The following is a 15,855-nucleotide window of genomic DNA, read 5'->3' on the forward strand; positions in this document are numbered from 1 at the left end:
TGACAATGTGGTAAAAAAGGCATATGACACGCTTGCCTTTATTAGTCAAGGCGTTCAGTTCAAAGTCAAGAAGTTATGTTGTAGCTTTTATAAAGCTGCATCTGGAGTACTGCATCCACCCCATTATAGGAAGGATGTGGACGATTTGGAGAGGGTTCAGAAAAGGTTTAACGGGATGCTGCCTGGATTAGAGGGCCTGTACTATACAGAGGTTGGATTAGAGGGCATGCCTATACAGAGGTTAGACAAACTTGGGTTGTTTTCTCTGGAGCAGTGGAGCCTGAGGGAAGATCAGAAAGAAGTTTATAAGATTATGAGGAATAGATTGAGACGACAGATGGTATCTTTTTTTCACCAGTGTTGAGATATCTGGTACCAAAGGATATGCATTAAGAGGCAAGTTCAAAGCAGGTATGCAGGACAATTATTTTTATATAGCGTGGTGAATATCTGGAATGTGCTGCCTGGAATGATGATGGAGGTAAATACAATAGGGGATTAAAGAAGCTCTTAAATAGGCAAGTGAATGTGCATGAAATGGAAATATATGGACATTGTGTAGGCAGAGCGATTATTTAAGTTGAGCATTTGATTATTAATTTAATTAGTTTGTCACTACACTGCGAGCCAAAGGACCTGTTACTATGCTGCACTGTTCCATGTTCTATGAGTGGCGCCTCGTATAACACTAAATCACTCCCTTCACCTGAGTTCTCAAGTGTTTGCAAAGTGCAATTCAGAAACCCAGCAACCCACCATTACTTTTTCAGCAGCACCAGCCAATTACTGTAAATTCCATCACTCATGACAAGGAGAATAGTAATAACTGTACTTTAACCCATCTCGAAATAACATAATTCTGACGCATAAATTTAATGTTATTCTTTCATTGTCCAAGATCAGGAAAACAGATACGTGAGATTGTATCAACCTGGAAATATGATGCCTTTGCTTCTTTCTCCACAGATCAGAATACCAGCATTCCATTTACCACAGCACTTTGAGTACTACTTCAACTCACAACCATCAAAAAGGCCAACCCAAGTAGGGATGAGCAATAAAAATCTCCTGCCTAGTCATATCTAACTTAAAAAAATAAGAAATTAAAACATTATAGAGACAATGAAAGAATGTGTTGTAGTGATATGAATTTTGATCCAAATGGTGGGATGATTCAAGATGACACATATTCCTTCATCCTACCAATTGAGAATATTTAAAAACAGATCCATGTGATTCATGTAAATATTCATTTCAAACTTCTAGATTTAGAAACAAGATCTGTGGAAATGTCTGAACCATTCTTTACAGAAGTTAACATATGAAATTCAAAAGGAAATATATACCTGCCATGGATCCAGCCATTAATCGGTGAACATGCCCAGCAATACCTAGTTTGCTGATCAAAATCTATACAAAACAAGGATCTGTTTATTCATAATTTTAAATACAAATCCCATCCCAATTTCTACCAAATGTATTACTGAAGCAATAGTGCAACATGGCATTCTTAGTCAAAATGAATATTAAATACATTGAAAAGTGTTGTGTGCCATCAGATACCCAGTACTTTGTGACTGTTGAGATATCAAAAGAACCAACACTGAATAACAACACCATATCCAACAAACTGAGAAATATCTGATGAAGTGGAAGGCTGTCAGTTTACAGGAAGACTTGCCGTACTGCAGGTGTCACAGCATCGTGACTAATTACTGGACTAGTACGTGGAGACCAGGACCACTAACCTGGAGATAAAAGGGAATTTAAATTCAAATATATTTAAATAAAAATCAACATTAAAAAACAAAGATCATTAAATAGCAATAAAATCTCAGCTATCTTGAGCAGAGATTTGAAAGGTTCAAAACAATATGGCCCTAGACATTTCTCAATCATTGAATCATACAGCTTCAAAACAGGCCATTCAGCCCAACTCACCATGCTGATCATAGGGCACCCTTCCAAATGAACCCCATCACCCAGCATTTGGTCCATAGACCTCTGCTCCTAAATGATTCAAGTATTTATCTATAGACTTAAATGTGGTCAGTGACTCAACTTCAACCACTCCCCCAGGCAGCAGGAGGAAGGTGATTGCAACTCCTTAAGTGTTGAGATAGCTATGAACTAAGTTAAGTTTGCAGATTGTGGGAGGGTATTCTATTGGAGCGGGACAAATTATGAGAGTATTAGACGGTAACTAGAGGAAGTTAATTGGGAAAAGCTGTTTTGGGCAAGTCTACATCTGGCGTGTGGAGAGTGTTCAATGTCAAAAGCAAGCACACAGGACAGATATGTTCCAGTAAGAAGGAAGGGCAAGGATGGCAAGGTAAGGGAATTTTGGATTAGGAGAGAGATGGTGAATTTAGTCAAGAAAGAAAAGAAAATATATACGGTTTAAATTAAATTAATGGAGAGATTAGATGGTTGGAATCTTTTTCCCCAAGGTGAAAATGTCAGATATTAGAGAACATAGCTTTCAGGTGAATTTTAAATGTGATGAGTGAAGCATATTTCTTTCTTGCACAGAATGACAGGTGTCTGGTACATGCTTCTAGGAAAGGTGGTAGAAACAGATACAACAGCAACACCTAAGAGACCAACCTACATAAACAGGCAGGGAATAGAGGGGTGAGCAACATGAACTGAAACTCCACAGCTTCTTTTGGCAATGTAATGGATGTAATGCCAAGGCTTTATAAAGCACTGAAGAGGCCTTACTTGAAGTATTGTGAGCAGTTTTGGACCCCTTATTTAAAAAGAGGATATACTGACATTGGAGGAGGTTTAGAGGAGATTTTTAAGAATGATTCCTGGAATGAAGGCTTATTGTATGAGAAGCGACTAATGGCTCTGGGCCCGTACTTGCTGGAATTTAGAAGAATGAAGTGTGGGGGGATCTCACTGAAACCTATTGAATGTTGAAAGGCCTAGGTAGAGTAGATATGGAGAAGATTTTCCTTTGGTGGGGGAGTCGAGGACCAGAGGGCACAGCCTCAGAATAGAGGGACAACGCTTTACAGAGGAGATGAGGAGGAATTTCTTTAGCCAGAGGATAGTGAATTGGTGGAATTCATTGGCACAGGCGGCTGTGGAGGCCAGGTCATTGGGTATACTTAAGGCAGAGGTTGATAGTTTCTTGATTCGTCAGGGTGTGAAAGCTTACATGAAGAAGGCAAGAGATAGGGGTTGAGTGGGAAACAGATCAACCATGATGAAATGGCAAAGCAGATTCGATGGACCAGATGGGCTAATTCTGCTCCTATGCCCCACAGCTTTCGGTACGAAAAATTGCCCCTCAGGTTCCTTTAAATCTTTCCCATCTTCTCTATTCCGTGGTGTTCAAATTGCACATAACACTCCAACTCTGTCTCATCAATGACTTGTACAGTTGCAACATGACATCACAGATCGTATTTTATACCCTGAAAAATGAAGACAAGTATGCCAAAGGTCACCATCCTGTCCGCCTGTGTTGCCACCCTAAGCCCCGCTCTGTTTTAACTTACCAAAATGCAATATAATTATCCAATTTAAATTTTATCTTTTCAGATATATAAAGAATAAATGAGAGGTAATGGTATCAGATCACTGGAAAGGTAGTAATGCAGGACAAAGAAATGGCAGACAAATTTCATAAGTATTTTGCATCTTCACTGACCAGCAGTTTGCCAGCAATTCAAGAATGTCACAGGGCAGAGGTGAGTGTAGTTGCTACTATTAAGGAGAAGGTGCTTGGTAAGCTGAAAGGCAAGTCACCTGCACCAGATGGACCCAGGGTTCTGAAAGAGGTAGCTGAACAGATTGTGGGAAGTATTAGTAATGATCTTTCAAGAATCACTAGATTCTGTAATGGTTCGGGAGGATGCTTCAAAAAGGCAAGGAGGCAAATGACAGGAATTTATAGGCCAGTTCACCTGACTGGGAAGATGTTAGGAGTCATTTATTAAGAATGAGGTTTCAGGGTACTTGGAGGCACAAGATAAAATAGGTCAAAGTCAGCATGATTTCCTTAAGGGGAAATCCAGCCTGACAAACCTGTTCAAATTATTTGAGGAAATAATAGGCAGGATAAACAAAGGAGATCCAGTTGATGTTGTGTACTTGAATTTTCAGGTCATCTTTAACAGGGTGCCCCACATGAGGTTTCTAAACAAAAATAAGAGCCTATGGTATTGCAGGATAGAAACCAGCATGGACAGAAGATTGGCTGACAAGCAGGAGGCAAAGGGTGGGAATAAAAGAGGCCTTTTCTGGTTGGCTGCCAGTATCCATGGTGCTCCACACCTGGCAGTGTAAATGAAAATAATTTTTTTTCTGGCCTGCTGAGATGCTCCAGCATTTTGAGTGTGTTGGTTAAAAGTTTTGTTTTATTTATGAAAAATAAAACTTTTCACATTATATGCCAATGATCTGGATGATGGAATTGATGGCTTTGTGGCCAAGCTTGTGGAGAATAAAAAGATAAGTGGAGGGGCAAGAAGTGTTGAGAAAGCAGGAAGTCTGCAGAAGGACTTAGACAGATTAGGGCAAAGAACTAGCAGATGGAATACAGTTTAGGGAGTGTATAGCCATCCACTTTGGTAAAAGAAATAAAGACATGGACCATTTTCTAAACAGAGTGCAAATTCAAAAATCAGAGGTGCAAAGGGACGTGCAAGTCACTTGCAGGTTGAGTTTGTGGTCAAGAAGGCAAACACAACATTCACATTCATTTCAAAAGGATTAGAATATAAAAGCAAGAATGTAAGGCTGAGACTTTATAAGGCATTGGTCACTTGAAGTATTTTGAGCAGATTTAGGCCCCTTATCTAAGAAAAGATGTGCTGGATTGGAGACGGTCCGGGGGAGGTTCTCACAAATGAAAGGCTTAACATATGAGAAATGTTTGATAGCTTTGGGTCCGTACATGCTGAAGTTTAGAAAATGACGGGGGAGGGGATCTCATTGAAACCTATTCAATATTGAAAGGAATGTGGAGATGATGTTTCCTATAATGGGCGAGTCTAGAACCAGAGCACTTAAGCTCAGGATAGAAGGAAATAGCTTTAGCACAGAAATTAAGAAAACTTCTCCAGCCAGAGGACGGTGAATCTGTGGAATTCACTGCCACATGTGGCTATAGAGGCCAAGTTACTGTGTATATTTAAAGTGGAGTTTGACAGGTTCATGAGTACTTGTCAAAGGTTACGGGAAGAAGGCAGAAGAATTGGGTTGAGATAATACATCAGCTATGATGGAGTGATGGAGCAGAGTTGATGGGCCAAATGGCCGAATTCTGCTGATATGTCTTCTGGTCATCTATCAGTTGTTAACCTGGTTCCTTAGTTCATCCAGGTCCCACTGTAATCTTAGACAACCTTGCTCAATGTCCACTACACCACTAACTTTGCTGTCGTCTGCAAACTTAACAATATTGCCATCTGAATCATTAACGCAGATGACAAAGAACAAGAGCCCAACATTAATTCCTGGTCTCAAACCTCCAATCTGAATAACAACTCTCTGACTCCTCACCCAAGCCATTCTTGTACTTCATACTGTGAATAAGATCTAATCTTCCAGGCTAGTCTACCATGCAGGACACTGATAGATTCTGGAGGTAGAGGGCTTACATAACAAAACTCTCTGCATCTGGGTATGGTAAATAAGTGTAAGGGAGTGGCAGGAAATGAGTCCACAGAGGTCAACAGAGCCAGCGAGAGTTGGCTCAAAATCATTACTACTGAGACAACTAATTTTACCTTTCTGTATCTGTCGAAGGCTGTGAATTGAATGGCACCATATGGAAAGATCCTGACCATCATTGCTCCATTACCTTTGTACAATCCAAGAAAGCCTTCTTTCTTTGGTACAGCACAGAGAGTAGAGAAAACTCCTGAAAAGAAAATCGCAGCCATTAAAAATCAAAGGGTTTTTATGTGTGTTACCAATTACCAAGCTGCCTGAGAGATACTCAGTTTTTCTCCCAGGTTAACGGTGAGGAAACTGGGCTCTACCACTGAAAACAAAATTCAATAGCAAACTGATAGATTTGGCTTCTGAAACTAATCTAATAAGACTTGAATTTACAGGTTCCGCAATGACGAGCAAGATCCTGCAAATTCACACTGGCCAGGCTAACATACAGTTATACAGAACAGAATTAAACCCTTTGATCCATTTCATCCATGCTAACCAAGGAGCCTCTGCAACTATTCCCACATGACTGTGTTTGGCCTATAATCCTACAAAACCTTTCCTATCCAGTACCTGTGTAAATGTCTTTTAAATTTTGCAATTGCCCCTACCTTGTTTCATATTCTTGCTTCACATACCAGCCACTTCTGTCTAAAAAACTTACCCCTCGTGCAGTATAGAATGCCATTCAATACTATTATATCTTTTCTATCGTATGACAAGCATAGCTTCATACAATACTCCAAGTGTGGTCTCACCAACAATGTGCAGGAAAAGTATTTTATTTACACAGAGTGGTGGGTATGTGGGACACCCTCCAGGTGGCAGTGGAGGAAGACACATTAGGGGCATTTATAAACTCTTAAGACGGGCACATAGAACATCAAAAGGTACAGCATAGGAACAGGCCATTTCCACCCACAATATTGTGTTGAACTAATTAAATTAGTGATCAAACAGCCAACTAAACCAATCTCTTCTTCCTACACAATGTCCATATCCTTCCATTTCCCTCACATTCATGTGCCTATCTGTAAAAAAAAACATGCCCCTCACATCTCCTTTGAAATTACCCCCTCTCACCTTAAATGCATGCATATGGATGGTAGAAAAATAGAGGGTTATAGAACATAGAACATAGAATAGTACAGCACAGTACAGGCCCTTCGGCCCACAATGTTGTGCCAACCCTCAAACTCTGCCTCTCATATAAGCCCTCACCTTAGATTCCTCCATATACCTGTCTAGTAGTCTCTTAAATTTCACTAGTGTATCTGCCTCCACCACTGACTCAGGCAGTGTATTCCACACACCAACCACTCTCTGAGTAAAAAACCTTCCTCTAATATCCCCCTTGAACTTCCCACCTCTTACCTTAAAGCCATATCCTCTTGTATTGAGCAGTGGTGCCCTGGGGAAGAGGCGCTGGCTATCCACTCTATCTATATTCCTCTTATGAAGGGTTAGATTGATCTTAAGAGTGGATTAAAAGGTCTGCACAACATTATGAACCAAAGGGCCTGTACTGTGCTGTAATATTCTGTCTAAATATGTTACCACTTTCAGGGAAGTATGTATTTGCATCCTTGTAACTCCCTGTTCTACAACACTTCCCCAGAGCCTTGCTATTCCTGCCATGGTTTAATTTGCCAAAATCCATCACATCTATTTGTAAAGAAAGAGTTAAATGTGATTCCTCCCGGTATATGCTAAAATAAAATGGAAGTCTGTAAGACAAAACAGTATTAGCTTGGGGTGGAATAGTTTTGAGAAAATTAAGGGAGGGCAAGTCTACAGCCATAACAGTTGGTCTGGAGAAGATATGATCATCGTGCAGGTGCAGGTACCAAATGCATGAGAAGTACTAGTTTAAGGGGTTTTGAAGGATATAAAAAGGAGCAATTATTTTCTGAGAGGAAGGGAAAGAGAAAAGAAAGACAAGCGTGAGAGAGAGGTGGAGAATCATCTTTTAGGACTAGTGTTAGTGCTGAAGTTGAATAGTGTCAAGTATGTCGAGAGGGTGAGAGAGCGCTGCATGAAAGTTTGTTGGCATTCTGCAGATCAGTTAGTTTAGTGGATGATAAGTATCAATTTGTTTTCTGTACTGCTGCCTCATTAACTATTTGTTTTCCCTTCTGTATTGCATGTTTTATATAATTCTAATAAAGTGATTTATTGTGGTTAACTTGTGCAGTGTCTCCTTTATCTGCAAATATATACACGAATCCCTATTGCTGAATCAGGAAAGAACATGTAAACTGCTTAAGGTATGGCAGGAAGATTGGGCAAAGATGAAGGATAATGACCTGAATCCTGTCAATGTGAGGGCATATTGGCCAAGGAAGGGGTGGACTTCTGATAGCTGTGATGATGATATATAGTATCATATATATTTCCAATACTCAGTATGGTGAAGAACTTGAGAATCTCTCATCAAAGTATGAGCAGAACTTTATATGTAACAAACAGCCCGTTGTCATATCACTGCAATGACACAGGGAGGTGGCAAGATGACACAGGAGGGAAGAATGGCTAGAGTGTGGAAGACTAAAGGGGAAGCACGTGAAGTAAGTATGTGCAACTAATGACTTGTTCCCTCTCTCTACACCAGGGATGGCCAACCTATAGCACGTGCACCAAAAGTGGGGCACTGGATGATTAGAAGTGGCGCATTGCACCCCAGTGATAATAATAAAAAAATAAGCCTACTCATGCAAAAAGTATTAACCAAAAACTGACTTGTAGAAAAAAATCTATAACAGGAATTCAAGTAGCTTAGAGCTAGAAATGGGTTTTATTGAGAATAAATCCAAAACTTAGCAATCATTTTTAGCAATTTTATTATTTTGTGCACATCTTTTGGCGAATGTTACCTTTTTTCACATTAATTTGTTTTCAATTAAAAATAATATTCAATGAGTCAAACTAGGAAAGAAGGACTTTTGTTCTGCGGTCGTTCCATAACTGTTCAATACACGTTTGATACTTGTTTGATCCTGAGGCGCCAGGCGTCTGCACCAGCAGTGCGTCACAGGTTCTTCCCAGTCAGTTTACGATTGACACTCGTGCGCTACGGAGTTGTGCTTTGTTCGTCCTTTGTGAACATTTGCAGTTTTGTACTTTTTCAAATATTAAGCCTTGTTTTTACATTCAGTTACCCATCACAATGCAAAAGAAAAGCAGAAAATGATAGTAAGCGTGAATTCAATTAACAGTGGGAAAATGAGTTCTTACTTATAGCGGGTCCATCAGGAAAACCATTGTGTATTGTTTGTGAAAACACTTTCTCACATAATAGAAGACATGATCTTAATAGACGCTATAAAACACAACATCAGACTGAGATAGAAGGAAAAGTGAAGCTGGTGCTTGGGTCTGAGTTACAGAATGAGTATGTGATTAAGAAAAAGAAAGAAGACAAAATATATTTGTTAAAAGAATTTGTAAAAGTTTGGCGATGACAGAAGCATCCTATGAAATTGCTTTAGCGTTGGCCAAAAAACAGAAGTCTTTCTCTGATGCAGAAGAAATTATTAAGCCTAGTCTCCAAATATTTGCAGGATGTCTTGGTGATAAAAATATCAAAAGGAAAGTAGATGAAATTGCTCTGTCGAAGAACTCTGTCACGATGTATTTGAGCAACAGAAAGACCTTGTCCATGCTTGTACTTCCTTTTCTTTAGCTTTGGACGAAACTGCTGACATATGTGATGTAGCCCAGTTAAGCATTTTTATAAGAGGAATTGATGATAATTTTAGCATCTTTGAAGAACTTATTGGTCTTGAGTCACTTCATGGAAAAACAAGAGGATCAGACATGTTTGACAAAGTAAAATCATGCCTAGGAAATCTACAACTAGATTCTAGTAAACTCATCGGTGTTGTACTAACGGAGCGTCGTCAATACCACTGGGACTATAACTTTGCTTGAAAACTTTTTAGGTCGTCCTCTACTAAAATATCACTGCATTATACACCAAGAGTCACTTTGTGGAAAAACTTTAAATTTGCAGCATGTTATGTTCTGGTTGTGAAATGCCTGAATAAAATTAGAGCAAGAGGATTAAATAGACGAGAATTCAGAGAATATTGTGAAATGTTAGATTTGGAATATGGCAATCTCGTCCTTCATTGTGAGGTGCGCTGGCTTTCTACAGGATGGGTTCTGAGTAGATTTTGAAAACTGAAAAATACTGTCATAATTTTCTAGAAGAGAAAAATTAGCTGCCTGAGGTAAGAGCCCTTTTATGCGATAACAATTGGCTATTTGATTTAGCATTTTTAGTTGATGTTACCAGCCATCTCAAAGATCTAAATTTGAAACTCCAGGGCAAGAACAAATTTTTTCCTAGCTTAGTAAATGATATCAATGCATTCAAGATGAAGTTAAAATTGTTCACCTCTCAGTTAGAAAATGAGGATTTGAGCCAGTTTCCACACTTAAAAGAAGAGTGAATGTGCTGAAGATAATGGCAATTTTACAAAATAAATACACTGGTCTTTCGTAACAGTGAGGTTTCATAAAGCGAACATTCAAAAAGCGGGGGACACCTGTATATGTAAAAGTATGTAAATGGCATATGTCATTATACCGCACAACAGACGTGCACACCTCAAATAAAGTAAAAACAAAACTAAACATACACAAGTTATCTCCTGGGCTCTCATCTTTTCCTTGCAATTAGTTTTTATGTTTTGGAGTTACAAAACAAAACACAAAGGGTTAATGTTGTGTTGGACAGGTGCCCAGCATTCTGTTACAAATGGAAAAACTGATCAGTATCAGGAGCCTCTGGTGTAAAGAGAGGGTTTAGGAGGCAACATAGTAAAAGAACGGGAAACAACTGGAATGGCACCAAGATTCACTTTTCCGACAGACTGTGGATGGAAACCCAAATACTGTTAGGTGTGTTACCCTGAAAACATAATTGTGACAAATGTACTTCAGGGACAATCAGTTGAGACTAAACTGGGAAAATTTACATTTACCATTTAAAAGTAACTGTCTTAGTGGAACTCGTGAAGTGGGAACTTCTTACAATACTGCCACCTAGTGCCATAGCTTGTGTGAAGCAGTATCAGACACCAGGAGGGCATTTGGAGATCTCAGTCACCATAGCAGAGTTAAAATAAGGTGTGACCAGGCTTGCAACCTCTGAGTATAACAGTCCTGTTTGGCCAGTAAAGAAATTGGACAGCAGCTGGAGGATAGCAGTTGATTGTCACCAGCTACACAGTTCTGTAGCGTAACTCTATTACAGCCCAAGGCATCCAATTTCAGGGTTCAATTCCAGCATCCTCTGAAAGAAAGTTTACTTGCCCTTCTCGTATGCACTTGGTACTCCTCCAGGTACTCCAGTTTCCTCCCACAGTCCAAAGATGTACTGGTTAGTAGGTTAATTGGTCATTGTAAATTATCTTGTGATTAGGCCAAGGTTAAATTGCTGAGTTGCTGGGCGGCGCAGCTCAGTGGGACGGAATAGACTGTTGCGTGCTGTATCTCTAAATAAAAATAAAAATAAACGTACCCCTCCATTAAGTGCTGCTGTCGCAGATATGTCTGAAGGAGAGAAGTGCAATGCCTGGTTTACAGACAGCTCCAGCCGCTGGAAAGCACAGCAGCTGCACTGAACCCAGTCACAGAAACAGTTTTGCAGAAGCAGGGAGAGGGAGGTTGAACTGGTGGCAGTCACTTTATCACTGCGGTGTGAAATGGATCAGCTTCACATACACAGACTCTTGGGAAGTGGCAAACAGAATGACTGAGTGGATGACAGGATGATAGAAGAGGAACTGGCGAACACAGGGGGGGCGGCCACTCTGGGAAGCTGCCCAAGAAATGAAGATCACTGTTTCCCAAGTAGACGTCCACGAGAAAGACTCCTGCTACCACCTTTACTAATAAAGTGGACCAGTCAGTATGAATAAATCAGATTAACTCACCAGAATCCCATGTGATGGAACAATGGGCTCATGATACGACCGGTCATCTTGGCATGTATGGTACAATTGAATGGACTAAACAACAAGGCACATGACCACCAGTGGACACGACTAAAGAAGTTGTTATTGCATGTGATATTTATCAGCAGATTAAAAGAAGAGCTCTCCCTGATAAGTTGACTGCCCACATTAAAAGGAGGACTCGTCCTGCCCAGCTATGGCAGATTGATCACAATGGACCCCTGTCACAGCAGCAACAATTTAAATATCTTGCTCACAATAGTTGACAACTATTCAGGTCCATTGATAACAATTTTGTGTACAAAAGCTGACCAAGACAGAACTCTAAATCAAGGTTTCCCAACCATTTTTATATCATGGACCCATATATAACTGAGGGGTCCATGGATCCCAGGTAATAAACCCCTGTTCTAAAGGGATTGCAGAAATTAGTGAGTTAATTTTGGGTCTCATTTCTTGCGACAAGCTGTGTGAAAAACTGGGCTGCCAGTAATGGAATTCATTGGGTGTGTCACATTTCCTACTAACCCCAAGCATCAGGGCTGATCGAAAGGATAAATGAACTTATAAAACAACAGATTCACACCAACTCACACCTTACAGGGGTGGCTGACAATGCCATCTCAAGCCTTGTACAACCTAGATAACAGACCTCTCCCCTCCAAGGATCGCAGATGAGCAGGATGATCAAGTGTACCCCAGAATCCAAAGAGGAAACAGGCACTAAAGAAAGGGCTCCCATGTTAGGAGGGAAAGTAAAGTTTGTCGGCATCCTGTGGTTCAGTTCAGTTCATTTGGTTGATGTGAACCCCGCTGGTTTCCTTGGCTACATAAGTCTAGGAAATACACACTCCAGTCCCACCAAACCCATGAGATTGAGACAACTCTCCCACCCCGAACGCCGGTTTGTGTGGATACTGTGTAATTTGCTATTCTGTGACAACTCAGTGCCAAGAAATAACAGGCAGCACACTGCACATGATTAAAAGAATTACCTTTATGAATCTTAACTCAACTAAAGGGCTAGTAAAGAAAAATAAAAAAAATAAACAGGACCCATTATAATTTAACAGTCAAATGTGCACTTGGAGCTCAACCCTTCCAAAAGACACATATATTCACCGATCCCCAGTAGACCCGGCACCTTGCTCCACCAAATCACGGTCCACCACCGGGTCTAATCCTTCGATCGGCTCTCTCCATCGGCTCCCTTCATCTCCCGCCAAACAACAAAAATCCCCCCAGATCAATCTTCGTGTCCCTCACAAAACCTCCCAGTTCTTCCACCCTAATTGGATGACACACAATCCTAAGGATCCCTCATCTTCAACAATAACCCAAACAAGCTGAAAACAGAACAGACTGCTCTTACAGAACTGCTAAAATGAAATACCTATAGCATAGCAGTAAAAATGTGAACCAGGGTGTTACATAAGTACTATATGAACCTCTTCTTCACCCCAAATGCTGAAGCATGCTGTTAAAGACCTAGACCTGGGTACTTAGATAAGATATCACCAAGACGGATCGATGTTTGACCTGAGACACCTTGCTGCAAAGACCAAAACGTTGAGGAGGCTCATCACTGAAGCCCTGTTTGCTGATGACTGTGCCCTCATGGCCCACCAGGAGAACCACAGGCAGACGATTGTCGACAAGTTCTCCGCAGCCTCAAAGCTGTTTGGACTGACAATCAGCCTTGGTAAGACAGAAGTTCTCCTACAACCTGCACCAAACAGTCACCCTCCTCAGCCATGCATCGACAGCACTGTCCTGAAGAATGTGGAGAGCTTCAAATATCTAGGAAGAACCATCTACAGTGTCAGATGCCTTGACAAAGAGATCATAGCAAGGATCCAGAAAGCCAGCCAGACACTCGAGAAACTCCGTGTCAAAGCTCTGGAGCAGAAGGACATTCAGCTTTCAACCAAACTCAAGGTGTACAAGGCTGTGGTCCTCACCTCTCTCCTGTACGGCTGTGAAACCTGGACCCTGTACCGCAGGCACATCAAACAGCTGGAGCAGTTTCACATGCGCTCTCTGCGGTCGATCATGAGGATTCGATGGCAGGACCGAATCACCAAACAGGAAGTCCTTGATAGAGCCAACAGCACAAGCACTGAGGCAAGGATCCTCCAGGCCCAGCCACGCTGGACTGGCCATGTAATCCACATGGGTGAAACAAGAATCCCCAAGCAGCTGCTCTACGGTGAGCTTGAGCATGCCAATCAGGGCTGCCCCAAAAAAAGATTCAAAGACAATCTGAAATCGTACATCAAATGGGCAGACCTCCAGCCTCGACAACTTGAGGAGTCCGCAGCCGACAGGGCTGCGTGGCGCGCCCTGACCAGAAAAGCTGCATCTGACTTTGAGGATGACCGAAGTCAGCGCCTTGCAGCAGCACGAGACAGACGCCACAAAGCTGTGTATGCACCTGTTCTAACAACCGCCATTCCATGTCCAACCTGCAACCGCATGTGTGCCTCGGTCTCCGAAGCTACATGCGTATCCACAGATGACTGCGCAATGTTTAGTCTTCCTCGGACCCCGAGAGACAACCACCAATATGAATATGCGTCTAAACAGTTGGCTTTATGCTTTGGTTCTTGGTAGGGTTACCCATGCCAAACAGGTCAAAGGGTAGAGGTCAGACATGCAGGTGTGTTTGTGTGCATATATATAGCACAGGGTTGGATTGAACAAAGGGTTGACACTGAATACTTTTTCCCAAGGCCCTGTAAAGGCAAGAAAAGTGATTAGATTCAGAAAAGAGAATTTAGGGAGCTAGGTAGGAAGCTGAAAAGCAGGACATCATGGTTGCTGTCTGTGTCACACACCAGGGAGGGTAAGAATAGGGAGATTTGGCAAATGAATGTGTGGTTGAGGAATTAGTGCAGGGGGCAGAGTTTCAGATTTGTGGATCATTGGGATCTCTTCTGGGGAAGGTATGATCTGTACAAAATGTATAGTGTACACCCGAATGTGAGGAGGACTAATATCCTTGTGCGCAGGTTTGTAAGAGCTGTTGGGTAGGGTTTAAAATAGTCTCACAAGGAGACAGAAACCAGAGTGAGAGATCAGAGGATGGAACATTTGGTGTTAAGATAGACGCAACTCGTAGGAAGACTGTGAGGAAGGACAGGATGTGGATCGGGCACAACTGCAAACAGTTGGATGGGTTGAAATATGTCTATTTTACTGTGAGAAGTGTCAGGAACAAGGATAATGAACAGAGCATGGGCCAGTACATGAAACCACAAAGCTGTGGTCATTACAGAGACTTGGCTGTCACACAGACAGGAATTGCTGCTGAATTTTCCAGGGTTAGAAAGAGAGGTAAAAGAGATGGGGGGGGAGTGGCATTGTTAATCAGTGATAGTATCACAGTTGAAGAAAGAGATGATGTCATGGAGGGATTGTCCACTGAGTTAGTGTGGGTGAAAGTCAGAAACAGGAAGAGAGCAACACCACTGGGGGTATTCTATAGAACCACCTCCCCCACTCCCAACCCCTCATATGGCAATAGATATACTGAGGAACAGATCAGGAGGCAGATTTTGAAAAGGTGATAAATGTAGGCCTTCAACTTCCCTGATAATAATTGGCACCTCCTTAGTGCAAAAGATATAGATGTGGCATGATGTAGACAGGTCAACTAGAGGACAGGCCATACTGTATCTCGTATTAGGCAATGAAACTGCTCAGTTGATAAGATTTCTCAACAGGTGAGCATTTTAAAATAGTGACCACAACTTCATGACATTTACCATAGCCTTGGACAGGGATAGGAGCAGATGGTACGGCAAGGTATTTAATTAGAGGAGGGTGAACTATGATGCTATAAAGCAGGAATTTGGAAGTGTAAATTGTGAACAGATGTACTCAGGGAAATGAGCAATGGAAATGTGGAGATTGCTTAGGGAGCACTTGCATGATGTTCTGCATAGGTTTATCACATTGAGGCAGAGAAAGGATGATAGAATAAAGGAACTATGAGATGTAGAAAATCTTGTCAAGAAGACCGGGCTCTAGAAAGTTGAAAGCTATTCAGGAAGGAACTTAAGAACAGACTTAGGAAAGCAAGAAGGGACTATGAGAAGGCCTTGAGGAGGAGGATTAAGGAAAACCACAAAGCATTCTACATGTACAGGAAGAACAAGAGAATGACTAGAGTCAGGTAGGACAAATCAGGGATAAAAGAGGAAACATG

At 41.3% G+C, this 15,855-nt stretch overlaps 1 protein-coding gene across 5 annotated transcripts in view; it reads right to left on the reverse strand.

Moving 5' to 3' along the window:
- The window catches only part of slc25a16 (solute carrier family 25 member 16), a 54,997-nt gene that overhangs the window by 16,248 nt on the left and 22,894 nt on the right, over positions 1-15,855 (reverse strand). For 4 of the 5 annotated variants that reach the window (XM_072239112.1, XM_072239113.1, XM_072239114.1 and 1 more), the window contains 2 exons: positions 5,748-5,881; positions 1,347-1,410 (listed from right to left, as the gene is read on the reverse strand). In XM_072239112.1, the coding sequence (XP_072095213.1) occupies positions 1,347-1,410; positions 5,748-5,881 (198 nt within the window). Of the gene's footprint in view, positions 1-1,346; positions 1,749-5,747; positions 5,882-15,855 lie in introns of those variants that run through there. The other variant, XM_072239117.1, reaches the window with a different exon arrangement.

This window comes from Mobula birostris, chromosome 21 (genome assembly GCF_030028105.1).
Source record: "Mobula birostris isolate sMobBir1 chromosome 21, sMobBir1.hap1, whole genome shotgun sequence".
Classification (NCBI taxonomy): Eukaryota; Metazoa; Chordata; class Chondrichthyes; order Myliobatiformes; family Myliobatidae; genus Mobula; species Mobula birostris.